This window comes from Rhinatrema bivittatum, chromosome 3 (assembly GCF_901001135.1).
Source record: "Rhinatrema bivittatum chromosome 3, aRhiBiv1.1, whole genome shotgun sequence".
Classification (NCBI taxonomy): domain Eukaryota; kingdom Metazoa; phylum Chordata; class Amphibia; order Gymnophiona; family Rhinatrematidae; genus Rhinatrema; species Rhinatrema bivittatum.
In genome coordinates this window covers 593153737-593173723 of record NC_042617.1, presented here as the reverse complement: position 1 = coordinate 593173723, position 19987 = coordinate 593153737, and the positions used below count along the sequence as shown (strand labels likewise).

Sequence of the window (19987 nt, the reverse complement as noted above, 5' to 3'; positions counted from 1 at the left end):
CTGTGGAAGCTTGCAAGTATTTTAGCCTGGAAGAGGAAGGCAATTTTCAAAACAGGCCAATTTAGCCTGGTATATAGCTTTCTACATTGGAAAATGTATTTGAATATTGTCCTCTTTGTGAATACCATGTTGCTGAAGCTAGGCCAGAGAGTAGTATGTGCTACTGGAGGTGGTGCTTCCCCATTACAAACCTGAGATACTACCTGTGTATTTTATGAGAATGTAAACCTTCTTTAGATGCAGAGAACATGGCTAGTCTTTGTCTAGAAGACATTACGGGATAACCATCTTCATCTTTTCTCTCTTCAGGAATTAATTCAAGGCCCTAAGGTTTAGGATGGGATGGAATTCTCCTGTCTTCTTGGGAACCAAGAAATACCTAGAGTAAAATCCGCACACTCTATCCTACTTTAGGACAGATTCAACCACTGTGGCCTGCAAGAGAGAAATACTTCTACCCAAAGCAGGTCATGTTGAATGACCTTCAGTGTATCCAGAGGTTCCAAGTGTCTGAGATTACAACAGGCCAATGATTTTGTTTCAATATCTCAATATCCCCACTACAGAGAAGCCTTCAAGAATAGGGATTAGTATTCTCTCTCTTCCGTATCCAGTGAAAATCTTGATCCTGGCAGTGTAGGACTTACATTTGGCCTAGAACTCTGTTGCCTAGAAGGTGCTTCCTTGAGGAAAAAACAGCTTCCATTATGAAACCTCCCTTGTGGAGGATGATTTGGAGTCAATGGATAGAGTTATCTTTCATGAGTTTCACAGCTTTCTTGACCTGATTTCTGAAAGGCAAGTCAGCAAGCCTCTCCTGTATATCCTCGCAAAAGCCTGTGGCCCAGGCATCAACAGTAATGGCACAGGTTCTTAATGCAGGCTATTTGCTTATCACACTGCTCAGCAATTTCCATCAGGTGGCAGAACCTCATCTTTTCTGTTCAGAAACTTGGCGAATTCCTGGGCCCCTTCTAGAATTTGTGCAAATATTGCATCATCGTTATTTGATAAGAAGTTATGTGGGACAGAAACACAGCAATCTGGTAATGCTTCTTCCCAAAGAGCTGCAGTCAGAAAGTTATTTCCATTAATTCACAACTTCTTGGCCCTTTTTATAGTAGGGGCAGTGAGATGTCTCCTGACTTCTGAGCCGTTCTTCAGATTGAGAGCCTTGTCAGCACGGCCTAGACACCAGCACTTGATGTAGATGTATTTATTAAATTGCACCTTCAACACTAGTTTTGAAGATCTGGATTTTAGTTGTCCAGCAAGAAAGAGCCTGTCTTACCAGGACTAAAGAGTTATAGATTATACTTATATGCAGATGTTAACAACTGGAGACATCATGGCCTTACACAAAGCACTTATATCAAACCTTCTGATAGTTAGTAATGGAATTGTTTTGATTGAATTTGGGACAGATTTTGTAGCTGCCGGCCTACTTTGTGGACATTGCAAAATCAAATGAAGAAATTTTCCTCCTCAGAAAGATGGTTTGAAAAGATGAAAATGTTTGGCAGAGTAGCATGTTGGCAACAGACTCAAAGAAAAAAGGACAGACAGGCTCAACTGGATCAGTGAAGACAAGCATACAATTTAGAAAAATGCCAAAACCCTAACTAGGGAAAATCTATGGGGAGAGTTTTGACAAAAAAAAAAAATATATTTTTTTTTTCAGAAATTTGCAGGGCCATCACATGAGGACACAACATGCAAGAATATGCAGAAAAGCAGAGAAAGACTTTGGAAGATTCTGCCTGTCTGGCACTGTATGCGCACACGTGACTGTGCTGTTTCTCGTAGACGAAGCTGACGACACAAGTGGTTAACATGGTTTTGTTATTCAGCTTAGAAAACCACCCACAACAGGAAGTCCTACATATAGGAGGAATAAACCATTAATCTTTAGATTACAGATAGGTTCAACCTTAGGAAGATACCATCTTTCCTACAGTGACACCTGTGTGACTCCAGAAAAATTCTGGTCTTCAGAAAATGCTGGTGTCCAAGTTGCATGTCTAGGTGTTTTAACATTATATATTAATTACAGTTTGAAAATTCCTGTATGTAGTTCTCTACCACAAAAAATGTTTCTTGTCAATGTTTTAGTAATGCTACTTGTATAATATATGAAATAAATATGAAGTAGGACCTACATTCCTCCAACAAAAACATATCAATTGCCAAAAGGTCAAGCATTATTGTTGGTATAGTACTTGAAATGTTGTCTCATATTACAGCGATTGTTGTGATGCCTTCACTTACTGTGTTTTGACCTTTCTTTAAACATTTCAGTTATTATTGTTGTTATGATATTTCAAAAAAAACATACTGCTGCTGTTGAACTTGCACTTTTATACCTTCTGAGTTCTGGTCAAATGAATGAAGATGATTTAATGGAAAAGCGCCAGCATAGATTTTGGAAAGGTAAATTGTGCCTTACTAACCTCTTACAATCCTTTGAAGATGTAAACAAGAGCATGGAGAGAGTTGATGAATATAGTGTATCTGGATTTCCAGAAGGTATTTGACAAAGTCCCTCATAAGAGACTTTTCAGTAAGCTAAAAAGCCATAGGATAGGTTTTTCTAAATGTAGATTTGGTAATTGGTTAAAAGATAGGAAACACAGTGTAGGACTTAATGGAGAAAGGTGAAAAGTGGAATGGCCCACGGATATGTTCTTGGACTAGCGCTGTTCAACTTATTAATTAATGATCTAAAAAGGGGAGTGACAAGTGAAGTGATTAAATCTGCAGCTAACACAAAATATTTATAGTAGTTAAAACACAGGCAGATTGTGAGGAACTACAAAAGGACCTTGTGAGTCTGGAGAACTGGGCATCTAAATGACAAATGAAATTTAATATGGACAAGTGCAAAGTGATGCACATAGGGAATAATAACCCTAATTTTAGAATTACAATGATGGGTTCCGTATTAGGAGGAACCACCCTGGAAAAGGAACTAGGAGTCATTGTGGCCAGTACATTGAAATGATCAATTCAGTGTGCAGCGGCGGCTGAAAAAGCAAACAGAATGCTAGGAATTAATCAGTATACAACAGAGAACATCGTTATGCCTTTGTATAGATCAATGGTGCGGCTACACCTTGAGTACTGAGTGCAGATCTGGTCATCACATCTCCAAAAGGATAACGTACAGAGAAGGGCAAGAAAAATGATGACGCGCTTGGAACGATTCCCTTAAGAAGAAACCTAAAGAGGTTAGGGCTCTTCAGCTTGGAGAAGAGATGATTGAGGTCTGCAAAATCAAGAATGGAGTAGAATAGGTAAATAGGGAACAGCTATTTACCCTAGGATCAAAGGACACTCCTAGAAGCTAACAAGTAGCAGATTTAAAATAAATTGGAGAAAGTATTTTTTCACTCAACGCCGACTCAAGATGTGGAATACATTGCTGGCAGATGTAGTGAAGGCCACTAGCGTAGAGAGATTTAAAAAGGATTGTTCATGGAAGAAAAGTCCCTAAATAGTGATTACAAATAGTGAACAGTAAGACATCGAATGTAGATTTAAGGATTGGCCACTGTTGGAGACAGGATACTGGGCTCGATAGATGGCACTTCTTATGTTCTTATGAGTCATACTTCTGAGCAAGTGGTGAATTGCAATGCTTAAACGTAAAGTTCCAAGAATGCCTGAGAACAAACCAAACAAGGAGACAGTCTGATTTTTTTTTTTACTACATTTTATTGCTTTTTAAAATACTTTCTTAAAGAGTGGCTGCACAGCACTAGGTTATCACGGGTGTCTAAAAGCACCAAAGCATTGGCTTGAGTTTTGTGACGGCCAGCCACATTTCAGTCTCTCCCACTCCTTCACAGAATGAGAAATGTATCCATAATATTTAATTGTCACTGTTTTTCTAGGGTTATGTCACTAGAGTGTCTTGCTGACAAAAATAGCATCACTGTTTATGACAGTCATAGTCATTCAAGTGCAAGTATTCCTGCTTGCTTGCAAAATGCAATACAGATTGCTGAAAGGTTGAAGGTTTCCATGGGCAAAAAATAAGGGTGCCCACTACAAATTACTCTGCTTTACAAGGAGCCACTTATAGACCACGTGCATATTTCTAAAGCAACTGGCAACATTTTAGCATGTTCAGCTGTATGTAGCAAATATTGTCATGGTACTAAGTGACTGGCAGTTGTGCAAGGCCGGTGCTTCCATTAGCCCAACTAGGTGATCGCCTATAGCACCAAGATATGTGGGGAGGGGAAGGTGCAAAATCTTGCCACTGTGCTGTACAAGAGCCAATACCATCAAAGAAGGGAGCACTGTGCTGGAGCCACTACCGCCAGCAATTATGTCGGGGAAGGGGAAGTGTGAGCAGCGCTTCTCAACCAGTGTGTCGCCAAGCACCGGCAGGTGTGTCGCGTGCTCCCGGTCTCTCCCGCTGCTCTTCCTTCCCTGCTGCCGTTGCCACCGGGCTATCAGTACGTTCAAGCCCAGTGGGAACGGCAGCAGTTGTAGAAGAAGCTGTGGCACCTGCGCCTGCCCCCCCCCCCCCCGTGACCCGGAACAGGAAGTGATACGCGGTGTGCGGGAAGGAGAAAGAGCCGTGCCGCTTGGAAAAATAGCAGCGGCGGCAGCAGCAGCGGCCCCCGAGCAATCGAAGCAGCCGGTAATCGGGAAAGGAGACAGCAGCATGAGCCTCCTGCGGCCGATGGGATTCTTCTTTCTTGGCCTGCGGGGGATGGAGGAGGAGGCTGCTGCAGCTACCATTTGTGTGTGTGTGTGTGACAGATAAAGTGATTATGAGAGTGAGAAGCCCGTATATGTAAGTAGAACATGGGAGTGGGAAGCCTGTGTGTGTGTATGGCATGAGAGAAACTGTTCAGGACGGTGACTGGTGTGTGTGTGCCAAAGACTGTTTGGAAGATGATTGGTGTGTGAGAGACAGAAACTGGTCTTGGGGGCATGACTGATATGGTGTGTGTGTGAGAGACATGGGACTAAGGAAGAGGACCATGAGTATAGAGCTTAGCTTCTACTGTGTGCTACAGCCTGCATGGAAGGGGAGTAGGAGAGCTGCTGGAGGGGGTAAGTAAAGGTGGCTTTTAAGTTTATTTTTCTTGATTGACTGCCATTTTAATTATTTAATATTATGTGATGTGTCTGCTTTTTTTGAAATATTTTATTGGTGTTTGAAGCATGTTTAATAGTTTTTATGAGTTTTTAATTGTTGGATGTTATTCTGTTCATAGCTGTTTTGAAACATTTATTCTGCTTATTAGTATAGTTTTACAATTATTTCTGTGTGGGGATCTATAGCTGCTTGCTAGTTCTGTTTTCCTAATAAGAGGTGTATTGGTTTTTAGGGCCTGGTTTAATATTTGTAGTGTTGCCTTTTCATAGATAGGGTTGCTCCTGTTTGAGTGTATTCCATAATACAGGTGTAACTGTGTGCGGATTAGTTTATGTGCATTACTACAGATCCTGGGAGTATGTTAGGTCGGTTCTGTGTCTGTTACCGAGATGAGATATTTTACTAGCATGTAAGCGTGTGTATCAGTCTTATTTGTTGTGTTTTCTCAAGAGGACATGCATTGGTGGTAAACTGCTGTCTTTTCATAAGTAGGGCTTTGAGCCTGGAAGTAGAAGGAGTTTGAGTTGCTGTTACTGAGATGACACCAGAACCAGAATATCTTTTTTGTAGGGTTGAGTTGTATGGGGAATGTCGTAATTCTGCTTTATATCCATTATTGTGGGTCAGGGGGGTTCCCGTGGATGCAAACTGTACTTTTACATCTAGCCCCGTGACGATTATGGGTCAGTGTGTCATGCATGTGAGAACCATCTGTCAGGTGTGTCCAGACAGAAAAAAGGTTGAGAACCACTGGTCTAGAGCGCCAAACATGCTTGCACCGGCCCTGTAGTAGTGTAGGTCTTGTATACACAGTATTATTCTTTAAATACCTCTGGTAAGAGCAATCCATGAAACTACACACAGAACTGCTACCTGCACAGGCAGTATGAGAAGATATCACCAAACTCTTAGTTTTCCCATAATAAGCACTTGCCTTTCTATCAAATAACTTTGGATTAATAAAAACTGGAACTGAGAAAAAAAAATTCCATCAATGCACAGGCAAAAGTTGATAAATGTTAGCATTATTAAAAATCCAATATCTCAATATGCATAACGCAATAAGAGTGACTCTGCCATACAAACTACTGCCAGGATAAATGACTTTGCTCTGAACAGATTTCTGCTGTACGGAATAACAAATGGTTGAATTATAAAAACAAAACAAAAAAAAAACATCAGACCCTCTGAGTGTGAATCTTCCTCTAAACTGATTATTTCTTAAGAATAAATAAATCTTCTTCTGCCATCTGTTTGCTGCTGGTATTTTCACATCTCTGGAAGCCAAGAAAAATCCCCCCCTTCCCTATCCACCCTGACTGGGAATTAGGGCCATTTAAACAGTCAAAAGTCATTTTATTTCAACAGGCATAGGCCTCCTACCCCCATCCAATGCAAGGGTTTCCTCTAACGGCATCGCCGGAGTAGGACTGAACGAGGAACGAAGGCGCACCAAATTATGCCCAAAAAGTCATGATGTCATATGATGGAAAACTTATGCGCACATCTGTCATTTTTTTTTTTTTTTTTACGAAAACCACTTAGTGAAGGTCTTTCTGCACATATTTTACTATGCAAACATAGTTAATGAGCTGCTTTACGTGATTTTGTATCACAGCAGCTCTTTAATTTGGACTCTGCACAAAATTTTGCAGGAGCAGGTTTATGTGCGAAAGGTTACTACATTTGAAGCCAAAAACATTTTTTTTGTAAAGTCTGCTTTGTGCATAAAAAGCTTAATTTAAGTGAAGAAGTTGCTGTTTTTCCGCGTAAAGCAAACCTTGTGAAAATCAGCGCACTTTAGTACATCGGCCCCTAGGTTTGCTACACGTAGGACTTTTTTCCTGGAATCAAGTGCATTTTACGCAGCTGAAAAGCCACGTCATAAGCTTCAAACCAGTAACATCTAAAGATCTGCTGGAAAACTTCAGAAAACATTCTGCAATAAAGCTTTGAAGGTTGTTAGAGAATATGAAATGTATTCTTAAATGCAGCTTTTATATAAGGAAAGGGTCTGCTCCCAAAACCCATTCCAGATATGTAGTAAGTTTGTCCAATAGAAAGGGATCACCTTACAGGCTTTGGTTTGTTTGTGAATCTTTAAACACAACTCTCAGCTGAAAGTATTCTGAATGTTCGTTGTATGAAAAACACCAAAAAGAGATGCAAATTTGAAAAAAGAAGAATAAAAAAGTCCTTACGCTCTAAGGGCCGGACATTCAAACCTACAGGCGGGCGTAGATTTGTGCTCGCAACCCGGCGCGCACAAATCTACGTCCGATTTTACAACAGCGAGTGCAGCCGCGAGCGTGTTATAAAATCCAGGGTCAGCGCGCACAAGGGGGTGCACAGTTGTGCACCTTGCGTGCACCGAGCCCTAGGGGAGCCCCGATGGCTCTCCCCGTTCCTCCCGCCCCCGTACCAGCGCCCCGCCCACGACCCCTTCCCGCCCCTTTTTCAAAGCCCCGGGGGCTTGCGCGCGTCACTGAGCCTAAGAAAAATAGGCTCGGTGCGAGCAGGGACAGGTTTTTGGGGTTACGCGCATAACCCTTTGAAAATCTGCCCCGAAATGTGCAGCAATTCGCTGTACAATTCCAGCCAAATGCTTAATTTTCCCTCGAAAATCAAAGCTAACGCTTCAGCTTAGAACTGTCTGTCTGTCAGATACTACAAAAATGTTTCAATGTACAAAGGTTACCTTGTATAAAGTATTGTTTAAATGTTACTATGTATAAAGTATTGTTTAAATGTTGCAGTGCATAAATTAATGTCTCTATGTTCCAATGTAAAAATGTGTCCTGTATAAGCTAATGTTACAATGTATAAATAGTACGACCCCTCCGTCACACTATTACCCTGTTATAATGTGAACCGATGTGATGTACCCCAACGAATGTCGGTACAAAAAAGCAAATACATAAATAAATAAATACAATGACTACGTCTGCTACCTTCAATGTAAATATATTTTGCCCTACTCCGGCATCCACCGCAGCGCTCTTTTAAATACTATAGCACTTTGCAAAAGCCCTAGAATAACATCACTCCCAGATTAAGTCCTTCCCTTGCCTATGGAGAAAGCACAGCCTAGAAACAGCAGTGGCAGAGGTTTTTCTGCCTTGTCAGTAAATAAAGCTGTGAATCTAAGTTATGAAGAACAAGATCTTCCTTTCATGTGCCAGCACGGCAACAGCCAGATGCCTTTCTCCTGCATTAATTGTTTTGACCCGGCCTGGACCTGGAGGATTAGATAATATTGGATTACATCCCTTTTCTTTCCACTTGTATTCTGAATGACTTGTTTGAATGGCGGGTTGAAGGTTCCCCTTCCCTGCACACAGCTATAAATTGCAGCGTTTTAAGTTTGCAGCTTTACAGTCTGGCTGTGGACAAAAAAAAAATGTTTATCCTCCTTCCCTCTTTGCAGGAAAAAAAAAAGATCTTGAAAAATTTCACAACTGGAAGGAAAAATCAGGAACTGCCAACAGCTCATACAAAGTGTAAAAGGCAGAAAAACTGTGAATTTTTTTTCAAATAAATATTATGGATAGGGTTTAAAACCAATCATCTTTCAGCACCACAAACGCCGTCTTTGCTTAGAGTTGAATTCCCGTATCATCGTAACAGAGGAAAGTGATGCACGCCAGGTTTGTATTGCAGCAGGCACCTAAATCTTAAACAATGCCCTCAGCTATCTGACAGCTTATTCCTGTTGTGAGGCATTGACGGCCGGTGATGCTAATTTATTAACACTTTAAAAAGGAATATAGGGTTTGGCAGCCACAGGTGAAGGAGTGAGCAGAGAAGTAGATTTAGAGAAGATGAAATTGTGACCCCTGTGTTACCAGATACCTGAAAGGAATTAACGACGCAGAAAAATCAAACCTTTTCCAAGGGAAAGGAAGGGGTCATGATATGAAACTGCAGGAGGGAAGACTCGGAGCCAACGTCAGGAGAGGGTGGTGGATGCCTGGAGCGCCCTCCAGAGGAGGAGCTGGTGCCAATGGAAAGGGCAGGGAAGGAATGGGGGTGACTTTTCTATTACTTCGGTGCTTGGAGCAGCAGCTGCTTCTACCCTAATAAAACAGTGAAATAAATACATTTACTAAAAAATAATAAACCTTGCTGGGCAGAGTGGGGAGACCTGTTTGGTCTTTATCTGCCGCCTTTCACTGTGTAACTTTTGTTACGAGGAAGGGCGCAGGACCCCGGGGTGAAATGACCATTGTGTTGACAAGAGAAAGCATAGGACTATCAGGAAAGTGGGTGGGGAATACGTGGGCCAAAAAAAAGAGGGAGAACAAAGAATATCTAAAGCTTAAACGATTTCCACAGTGGCAGAAAAGAAAGCGCAGACAGACATTTCTGGAATGTTACACCTTGGATTCTTTTACCTTTATACAGCGACTCACGAGCAGGCAGACCCTTTCCTCACAGCACCTGTGCGCTCTCAAAAGTTCATCCACAAACTTGCTTGCATTACTTGGTCCACTAAAAGGCATCACAACTTGCTAAAATCCACTTTTCTCCAGGATCACCATGACTACTACTAGATCACCGCATTACATTATGGGGCAGATTTCCAAAGGGTTAGGAGCGTAACCCCAAAAACCTGTCCCTGCGTGCGCCGAGCCTATTTTGCATAGGCTCGGCAACGCGCGCAAGCCCCAGGACGCGCTTATGTCCCGGGGCTTTGAAAAAGGGGCGGCAAGAGGGTGGAGCCGTGGGTGGGGCACCGGTCCGGGGACAGGAAGGGGGCGGAGCCGTGGGCGGGGCACCGGTCCGGGGACAGGAAGGGGGCGTTGGCGTGGGCGGGGCACCGGTCCGGGGACAGGAAGGGGGCGTGGGCGGGACGCTGGTCCGGGGGCAGGACCGAGGCCTCCAGTACAGTGTCCGTGCAGGTTTGCGTGCCGGCAGCTGGCTGGCGCGTGCAAGTTACGCCTGCACAGAGGCAGGCGTAAATTCCAAAAGAAAGGTTGGGGGGGTGGATTTAGGTAGAGTTGGGGGGCGGGTTAGATAGGGGAAGGAGGGGAAGGTGGGGGGAGTGAAAGGAAAGTTCCCTCCGAGGCCGCTGATGAAGGGGCCAATTTCGGAGCGGCCTCAGAGGGAACAGGGAAAGCCACCGGGGCTCCCCTAGGGCTTGGCGCATGCAAGGGGGTGCCCACCCCTAGGGCTCGGCGCATGCAAGGGGGTGCCCACCCCTAGGGCTCGGCGCATGCAAGGGGGTGCCCACCCCTAGGGCTGCGCACGCAGGTTATAAAATTGGGCGCCGGGTTGCGCGCACAAATCTACGCCCGCGCGTAGGTTGAATACCTGGCCCTATATGTGGGAGCAATCTTTACAAAGTAATCCCCCTTTCCTGTGCCCTTCTCCAGTCCCTCAGGGGCAGGGAGGGAGCCCATGATGAAAGCTGGTGTCCACCATTACCTGCTGTGCTGTTCACCATGTTGTAGGGAGCAGCTTGTGGGTTCATCATAGCAGAGTTACTGTTCAGGGGCTGGCTGTAGGGAGAGCTGCATCCCAGAAGCGCACTCGCATTCATTGCAGGAAAGCTGGCTTGCCTGCAGGAGGAGAAAGCACACACAGGCAGACATATTTTAGTTTTTCACACTGAGTCATCACTTGTTAGTACAGAAACGGCAGCCACAGTCACCGCTTACTCATTTCACTCGCATTCTTGTGTTTTCTTGAGACAAAAAGCTGATTTAAGTGCTCAGAAATGCTAATTAAAATAACACCCCGGAACCAAGATCAAATGTTAGGATTGGGCTCAATTGTTAGAATTGTTAAGCAAAGTATTAAAAGTACAAATAAGAACGTGGAGCGAGTGCAGTCTAAAGGGAAAATGAGACAGAGGCTGCTGGCACTTTATAGGCATCCAGACTTATGGAGGCAGGAGAAAAGCTCACTTCAGAGGCCAAAGAAAGGCACTGGAAGGATCAGAAAAGGTCTGTTCCGAAAGCTAAAACAGAACAAAACAGGTAGAACAACTTTAACATAAAAACAATAGCTCTTGTCACATCTTTACTGAGAATGGATGAAGCATCTCTGTTGCATCATTTCATAGTGGCCATGTCCGATGGGGAACGGTTCACATCGTTCAGCCACTGAACCCAAAACTTAATGCCAGGGAGAATAAACGCCAGCCAGCGAGCGGTAACGAGTCCGTGCAAACGACAAGCCCAGCCCTGAGGAGAAGAGAGCAGGGCTCTAGGACCCCTAGCAAACGGCTGCTGCCACAAGAGCTGGGCTCGATGGAAGGCAAAGGGGCTTTAAAAAAGTGTAAAGCCCCCCAGCAAGGCTGGTGGTGCAATAACCCATTAGAAGCGGGAAAATGCAGGTTTCCAAGAAGTGCAGTAGGATTTAACATTTCATTTTGTGATGTTCCTAACACTATGGGCTTCTTCAAAGGAGCAGAATAGATTGGGGTCTGCAGAAAGCGTCTTTTTCCAGGGCTCTGCCCTCTGCTCACTCTTGTATCAGGGACAAAGCTGGACATGAGATACTGTGGAGAAATTAAAATAGCAAAGCCTTGCGCTCTCCATGGGAAAACAAACGAAAAACAATAAAGGCCAATCTGGCAACCAGTCTGAAAGGTTTCAGGTGCAGAGACCTGTTCTGCTGGTAAGGCTTGGATGCTTTTAACTGAAACAGACGCTGAAGAAACCTTGTGCAGCCCGAGACAAGAGCAGAAAGTATCGGAAAACGTCTTCGAGCCCTGACAGGACTTCTCACACATCTGACTCTCATTGTTAGACCACACACATCAGCCTTCCAACTTACAAGCAAACTTAAAACCATGCCCAATCTGCTTTAAAGTTTCCATGCTAGCTGGATCCATCAAACTCTCAACCTGACTCTTTCTTGGCTTTGTCTTCTTTTGGTTTGATTCCACTACACTTCTTAAAGGTTTGTATTTTTTGGAATAAAAAGGGCACACTCTTTATTATGACTAAAGCCAGGATCCATAGTGGGAATAATGTGCTATTTTGTGTGCAGTTGGGATTACTGTGCTGAGATTCAGCCCTCTGTGCACCAAGACGTAGTCCATCCAACTCCCAGGTAGTACAGCCTGAGAGAGCGGGAGCGCTCAGCACCACCCTATGGCCTCTTCCCTGAGACCATTCTTCAGCCGCTCATGCTACATGCATGCCTCACGTGTGTCCATGGGATGGGAGCACTGGCACAGTATTACGGGGCTCAGAAGGCCGAGTGTGGATAAGAAGAACCTTGAAAAAAATGAACTTAATATCTTCATGGGAATAAAATTATAAATCAGAGGGATCATAAAACTCAATTCAAACCAAATCTTTTAGGCCTCTGGAGGGCAATAAGTGATAAATATATGAGTTCAGCCAAATAGCAACTGTCATACAAAGACAAATTTGTCATGAGGTATTTGGCAGGAAAAAGGATATTCATCACAGGTTAAAAAAGCTAGTTAGAGTGCACAGGAAGCACAGACAGTATACTGCACAGGAAGCGCAGACACTATATTGCACAGGAAGCATAGCCACTATATTGCACAGGAAGCGCAGCCAGTATATTGCACAGGAAGCGCAGCCACTATACTGCACAGGAAGCGCATCCACTATATTGCCCAGGAAGCGCAGCCACTATATTGCACAGCAAGCGCAGACAGTATATTGCACAGCAAGCGCAGACAGTATATTGCACAGGAAGCGCAGACACTATATTGCACAGCAAGCACAGCCACTATATTGCACAGGAAGCGCAGAGAGTATATTGCACAGGAAGCGCAGTCAGTATATTGCACAGGAAGCACAGAGAGTATATTGCACAGGAAGCACAGAGAGTATATTGCAGAGGAAGCACAGAGAGTATATTGCACTGAAAGCGAAGCCAGTATATTGCACAGGAAGCACAGCCACTATATTGCACAGGAAGCACAGCCACTATATTGCACAGCAAGCGCAGAGAGTATATTGCACAGCAAGCGCAGCCACTATATTGCACAGGAAGCACAGCCACTATATTGCACAGGAAGCGCAGAGAGTATATTGCACAGGAAGCGCAGCCACTATATTGCACAGGAAGCACAGAGAGTATATTGCACAGGGAGTATATTGCAGAGGAAGCACAGAGAGTATATTGCACAGGAAGCACAGAGAGTATATTGCACAGGAAGTGCAGCCAGTATATTGCACAGGAAGCACAGAGAGTATATCGCACAGGAAGCACAGAGAGTATATCGCAGAGGAAGCGCAGACAGTATATTGCAGAGGAAGCGCAGCCAGTATATTGCACAGGAAGTGCAAAGCGCAGACACTATATTGCACAGGAAGCACAGACAGTATATTGCTCAGGAAGCGCAGCCAGTATATTGCACAGGAAGCACAGAGAGTATATCGCACAGGAAGCACAGAGAGTATATCGCAGAGGAAGCGCAGACAGTATATTGCACAGGAAGCGCAAAGCGCAGACACTATATTGCACAGGAAGCACAGACAGTATATTGCTCAGGAAGCGCAGCCAGTATATTGCACAGCAAGCGCAGCCACTATATTGCACAGCAAGCGCAGAGAGTATATTGCAGAGGAAGCGAAGAGAGTATATTGCAGAGGAAGCGAAGAGAGTATATTGCACAGGAAGCGCAGCCAGTATATTGCAGAGGAAGCGCAGCAAGTATATTGCACAGGAAGCGCAGCCAGTATATTGCAGAGGAAGCACAGACAGTATATTGCACAGCAAGCGCAGCCAGTATATTGCACAGGAAGCGCAGCCAGTATATTGCACAGGAAGCGCAGAGAGTATATTGCACAGGAAGCGCAGAGATTATATTGCACAGGAAGCGCAGAGAGTATATTGCACAGGAAGTGCAGCCAGTATATTGCACAGGAAGCGCAGAGAGTATATTGCACAGGAAGCACAGCCACTATATTGCACAGGAAGCGCAGAGAGTATATTGCACAGGAAGCGCAGAGATTATATTGCACAGGAAGCACAGACAGTATACGCACTCCTCTAATGCTTTTGACTACAGATGTGCACTCACATGTGCAGCTTTTATTCACCTCCAGCAGCCCTGACACCCAATTATATTTCCTCTTGCTTGGAGCATGGCTGCAGGCAGGCAGGCGGCTCCCAGTACTTTAACATTTTTATCAAACCTCCCTTATTTGGAGGTTACATTTTTCATGTAAAAGCTGCTTCTAAGGGGCCAGTGCCACTAATCAAGAGTTGCCAACCATCAGTAAAATTTATCGATAGGAAAAAGAACAGTAGGCAGAAAAATGACATGCCTGTAGAAATAATTTTCTGTCATCAGCAACGAGGGTCTGTCTCTGGTGCTGAGTGCTCCAGCCCTGTCAGGCTGTACCACTTGGGTGACTACATCTTGGTGCATGTAGGGGTGAACCTCAGCACAGTAAGTCCAACTGCACTCAAAATAGCAACAGTAAAGGGCGTGTCTGTAAAAACGTTAGGCTGTCAGTATCTGGCAGACTTAGCAAGATAAAACAACAAAAAAATAAACACTTCTATCAGTTGGCAATTGCATGATTCCTACTATGAATCCTGATACAGGAAGCTGGGCTTGATGGTCCCTGGTCTGACCCAGTATGGCCTGTTCTTATCTCAGGGAGAGGAAGAGGAGGGGGGATTGGGGGAGGAGGACCAGGAACAGGGTGAGAAGAGTGGTGCTGATGGGGGGATGGGGAAGGAGGAGGAGAGAGGATGGGGATTGGGGAGGATGGGGAATATCAAGCAAGGCAAGAGGTGAAGAAACTGGGATAGGAAAAGAGGAGGGAGATTCTGGGCTTGAGGAAGAGAGTAAGAGAGAGTGTAGGAGAGCTTCCAGGATGTAGGGAGAAGAGAGATAGGAAGGAAGGGAGATTCCCAGACCTGGAGGATGGAATCGGGGGGGTAGAGGTTCACAGAGGACGCAGGTGGCCTTACTGTGCTTCGCTCCTTGCATCCTCTCTCTAACCTTTCCTACAATAAGGCGCGTCCAGCCTAGCACACAGGTTAATGAGCAGTTGGATGCGTGTGCATAACTTCCGATGCAATAAGGGGATCAGCGCCTCCAAAACACGCGTCCAAACAAAGGTGGAGCTAATGCAAATGCCATTTAGATGATGCAAAAAAATGACCTTGCGCCTGCACACTAATTAACCTGCCCCAGAGCAGGGATCTAAGTAAAAACAAAATGACTGCTTTTACATGGATCCTCCTACCTAGGATCATCGCAATACAAGTAGGAGGAACCACAGAAAGAAGCAATCCTGAAAGTAAAAAGTCTTCAGAGAAAAAAAAATTCTGGATGCACAATACGCACGCTCCAGGCCCTGAATATTGTGTGTGTATATCGTGCTGGTAAATTCTCTGCTGCGGGATACAACGCACGCTTGTAAATGCACAATACGCATGCTCCAGGCCCTGTATATTGTGTGTGTATATTGTGGTGGTAAATTCTCTGCTGCGGGATAAAACGCACGCTTGTAAATGCACAATATACATGCTCCAGGCCCTGTATATTGTGTGTGTATATGGTGCTGGTAAATTCTCTGCTGTGGGATAAAACGCACGCTTGTAAATGCACAATACGCACGCTCCAGGCCCTGTATATTGTGTGAGTATATGGTGCTGGTAAATTCTCTGCTGCGGGATAAAACGCACGCTTGTAAATGCACAATACGCACGCTCCAGGCCCTGTATATTGTGTGTGTATGTCGTGCTGGTAAATTCTCTGCTGCGGGATAAAACGCACGCTTGTAAATGCACAATACGCACGCTCCAGGCCCTGTATATTATGTGCGTATCTCGTGCTGGTAAATTCTCTGCTGCGGGATAAAACGCACGCTTGTAAATGCACAATACGCACGCTCCAGGCCCTGTATATTGTGTGCGTATATCGTGCTGGTAAATTCTCTGCTGCGGGATAAAACGCACGCTTCTAAATGCACAATACGCACGCTCCAGGCCCTGTATATTGTGTGTGTATATCGTGCTGGTAAATTCTCTGCTGCGGGATAAAACGCACGCTTGTAAATGCACAATACGCACGCTCCAGGCCCTGTATATTGTGTGTGTATATCGTGCTGGTAAATTCTCTGCTGCGGGATAAAACGCACGCTTGTAAATGCACAATACACGTGCTCCAGGGCCTGTATATTGTTTGTGTATATCGTGCTGGTAAATTCTCTGCTGCGGGATAAAACGCACGCTTGTAAATGCACAATACACGTGCTCCAGGCCCTGAATATTGTGTGTGTATATCGTGCTGGTAAATTCTCTGCTGCGGGATAAAACGCACGCTTGTAAATGCACAATACACGTCCTCCAGGCCCTGAATATTGTGTGTGTATATCGTGCTGGTAAATTCTCTGCTGCGGGATAAAACGCACGCTTGTAAATGCACAATACGCACGCTCCAGGCCCTGAATATTGTGTGTGTATATCGTGCTGGTAAATTCTCTGCTGCGGGATAAAACGCACGCTTGTAAATGCACAATACGCACGCTCCAGGCCCTGAATATTGTGTGTGTATATCGTGCTGGTAAATTCTCTGCTGCGGGATAAAACGCACGCTTGTAAATGCACAATATACACGCTCCAGGCCCTGTATGTTGTTTGTGTATATCGTGCTGGTAAATTCTCTGCTGCGGGATACAACGCACGCTTGTAAATGCACAATACACGTGCTCCAGGCCCTGTATATTGTGTGTGTATATCGTGCTGGTAAATTCTCTGCTGCGGGATAAAACACACGCTTGTAAATGCACAATACGCACTCTCCAGGCCCTGTATATTGTGTGTGTATATCGTGCTGGTAAATTCTCTGCTGCGGGATAAAACGCACGCTTCTAAATGCACAATATACATGCTCCAGGCCCTGTATATTGTGTGTGTATATCGTGCTGGTAAATTCTCTGCTGCGGGATAAAACGCAGCTTGTAAATGCACAATATACACGCTCCAGGTCCTGTATGTTGTTTGTGTATATTGTGCTGGTAAATTCTCTGCTGCGGGATAAAACGCACGCTTGTAAATGCACAATACGCACTCTCCAGGCCCTGTATATTGTATGAGTATATTGTGCTGGTAAATTCTCTGCTGTGGGATAAAACGCACGCTTGTAAATGCACAATACCCACGCTCCAGGCCCTGTATATTGTGTGTGTAATTTGTGCTGGTAAATTCTCTGCTGCGGGATAAAACGCACGCTTGTAAATCCAGTGACTGTTTGGCAACCCGCACATAGCCAAGTCTCCAGGGTGCCCGATGCCAAGGACGCATTAGGGATGCACAATTTATCCCTAGAGCTTGTTTTAGTGCAGCAGCTCTTTTGCATATTGCATCGGGCGGCCAGGAGAAGTGGATGTGCGCACGTTAAAAAACGGGCACTCAGTTTGGACAGAAGTTTTTTTACTGCACTTTATTGCATCGGCCTGCTAGAATCAATCCCTTCTCTCTCACACATACAAACACTTCCCCTTCAGACATTCCCTTCTCTCTTATAGACAGACATATCCTCTAGTTGATATCCTTCTCATCCCTCCAGCCTCTATCCTCACTCAGCCTATCCTAACTTCCCCAAAATGATCCCCTTTTGCTGTGTCTGATCCAGGTGAAATCCCCTCTATCTTGTTCCTTTCATGCTGCCTAGGACGCAGAGGGCAATTCTCTGTTGACTGGGACTCATTCCAGCTGGAAGGCAGAAAATCTTCAGCCAGTCTGCGGCCTTAGGTACAGGCCTAGTGTCTCTATTGAGAAATCCGACCCCGGATTTTATAAGATACGCGCATATCTTATAAAATCCAGCGTACTTTTGTTCGCGCCTGGTGCATGAACAAAAGTACGCGTGCGCGGAAATTTATAAAATCTACCCCAGCATGTTTATGTAGCGACTGACAGACAGAATGATGTAATAAAGATCTTTTGGTGTGATTTTTTTTGCCTTTTATGCGCTGACAGTTTGCAGCTTCTTTTCCTGAAGTCATAATGGTCAAGCGATGTTGAGCTATAACTTCTAAATGGTATATGGTCAATGTGTTCTCCTTAATCCATATTTCTGTGATCGCCTTACTTATTTGTCTCACTGTTTATTTTAGAACGAACTTTGAAGTATTTCTGGTTGATGATAGTCCCTGCTGAAGTTCTCATGGCCCTTGTTAGGGGATTGCTCTTGAGTGACTTCTGCATGTTGACGTTTTCTTGAAAGAATTTTGCGGATCTGCAACCTCTTTTACAAGGCTTAACAGAGCTCAAGTCAAATTTGAGTCTCTGCACAACGCACCATTGCTTCCTCATTTTGACTTTTTGGTGTGTTTGTGGCTCGGCTCCACCTCATCCTTTGGTTAACTCTTCATTGTTGCCTGGACTTGTGGTAACTTCCGTGTTCAATAAGAATCCAAGGCTTCTTACCTCTCTTTTTAGTGGAAGCTCATATGTTCCAAATGGGGTTTTCAAGTCAGGGACTGTTTGTGCCTGTTTTGTATCCATAGTATCTCTAGTTTGTTGGAATGCAGATGAGTTTGCTGTTTTTTGTCCATTCTTGGAGAGCTGCAAGACTTGCTGCTGTTGAAATAGTGCTTTGATGGAGAAAAGCTCTCTCTTTTGTTGCATCAGATAGGTTCACATATAAAATCTATGACATGAGATGGCTCTGTTTGGACTTTTGGAAACTGATAATAAATCCCTGGGATTGAAAATTATCATTGTACAAAATGTGGACAAATGAGCCTGTCAGTTATCTAGGTACAGAAAAATTAACACATCGTGTAGCCTCAGGTGAGCAGCAACAACTGCAAGGCACTTTATAAAGACTCTGGGAGTCAGTGAAAGGCTGAATAGAAAGATATCATATTGTTAGTGATTATTGCAGATTGTGGTTCTTGTGAATGAAATCTAAGATGGATAAACGGTTGTTGGGCAACAATGTGGGTCAGACACCAAAAATAGTCCAAATATCTTTATTTGAGTGGAGACACAAAGTATACAGGAGCCCGACTCAGGCCGAGTTTCGCCCCACTCGGGGCTGCCTCAGGGGCTAAAATGACAAATACACCATGTAAATACATAAATATTAATAAAAGCAAAATATACGTGTAAAGGTACCACAGACTTAACAAGAAACATAGATATCATTTGATTAAAAGCAAAAAAAAATATATACGCTCAGACAACTTTAACTTTAACTGGTTGTTGGTGCATTATTGAGGAAGGATGATAGATAAAGAATTCATTCTGAAATTTCTCTTTTCTCAGATGCTTTTTAAGGTTTCTGAAGTCCAAGATGGGAAATAATCTTCCAGACCTCTTTGGGATAAGGACATATTGGGAGTAGAATACTATGTTCCTTTCCTGTACTGGAACCATTTCTATTGCACTGGCTGAGAGAAAGTTCTTGGAGACTGAAAAAAGATGACTAGAGGATTGAGGGAGAATATTTCATCGATATCCCTGCTGCCCAATCTTTAGCACCCAATGTTCTTTTGTTATTAAAGACTATGCATGAATGAAGGGTTGGCGTTCCTCCCCCCTGAGGAAGACTGTTCCGATTTAATTGGATTTTGCGTGGCAGTGCAGTTAAACATTCTGGTAAGATTTAGATTGGGATTTGGTTTGTGTTATCTGAGGTGCTGTTGTTGATTCTGCTGTGGCTGAGGGTGAGAACATTGGACAGGATAGGGCTGATATCTTCTCCTTGAACGAGTATTGTCTTTTTAGCAATGAGGTTGAGGCTTTCTATAACTAGAAGGTTGTCTGTTGTTGCTGCTAAGGTGAGAAAAATAGTGCAATGATCCTTAATATTTTCGATTGTTTCCTTTACTTTCTCTCCTCTACATGTACATCTTTTAAAATATCTCTCCCTGGAGTCCTGAAGCTCTAAGCTAAGCTAGTCTATTG

At 44.1% G+C, this 19987-nt stretch overlaps 1 protein-coding gene across 3 annotated transcripts in view; it reads right to left on the bottom strand.

Moving 5' to 3' along the window:
• ARID1B (AT-rich interaction domain 1B) overlaps window positions 1-19987 on the bottom strand; it is a 1291555-nt gene that overhangs the window by 246305 nt on the left and 1025263 nt on the right. For all 3 annotated transcript variants that reach the window (XM_029596714.1, XM_029596717.1, XM_029596715.1), the window contains one exon: window positions 10544-10677. In XM_029596714.1, coding sequence (XP_029452574.1) covers window positions 10544-10677 — 134 coding nt within the window. The remainder of the gene's footprint in view (window positions 1-10543; window positions 10678-19987) is intronic.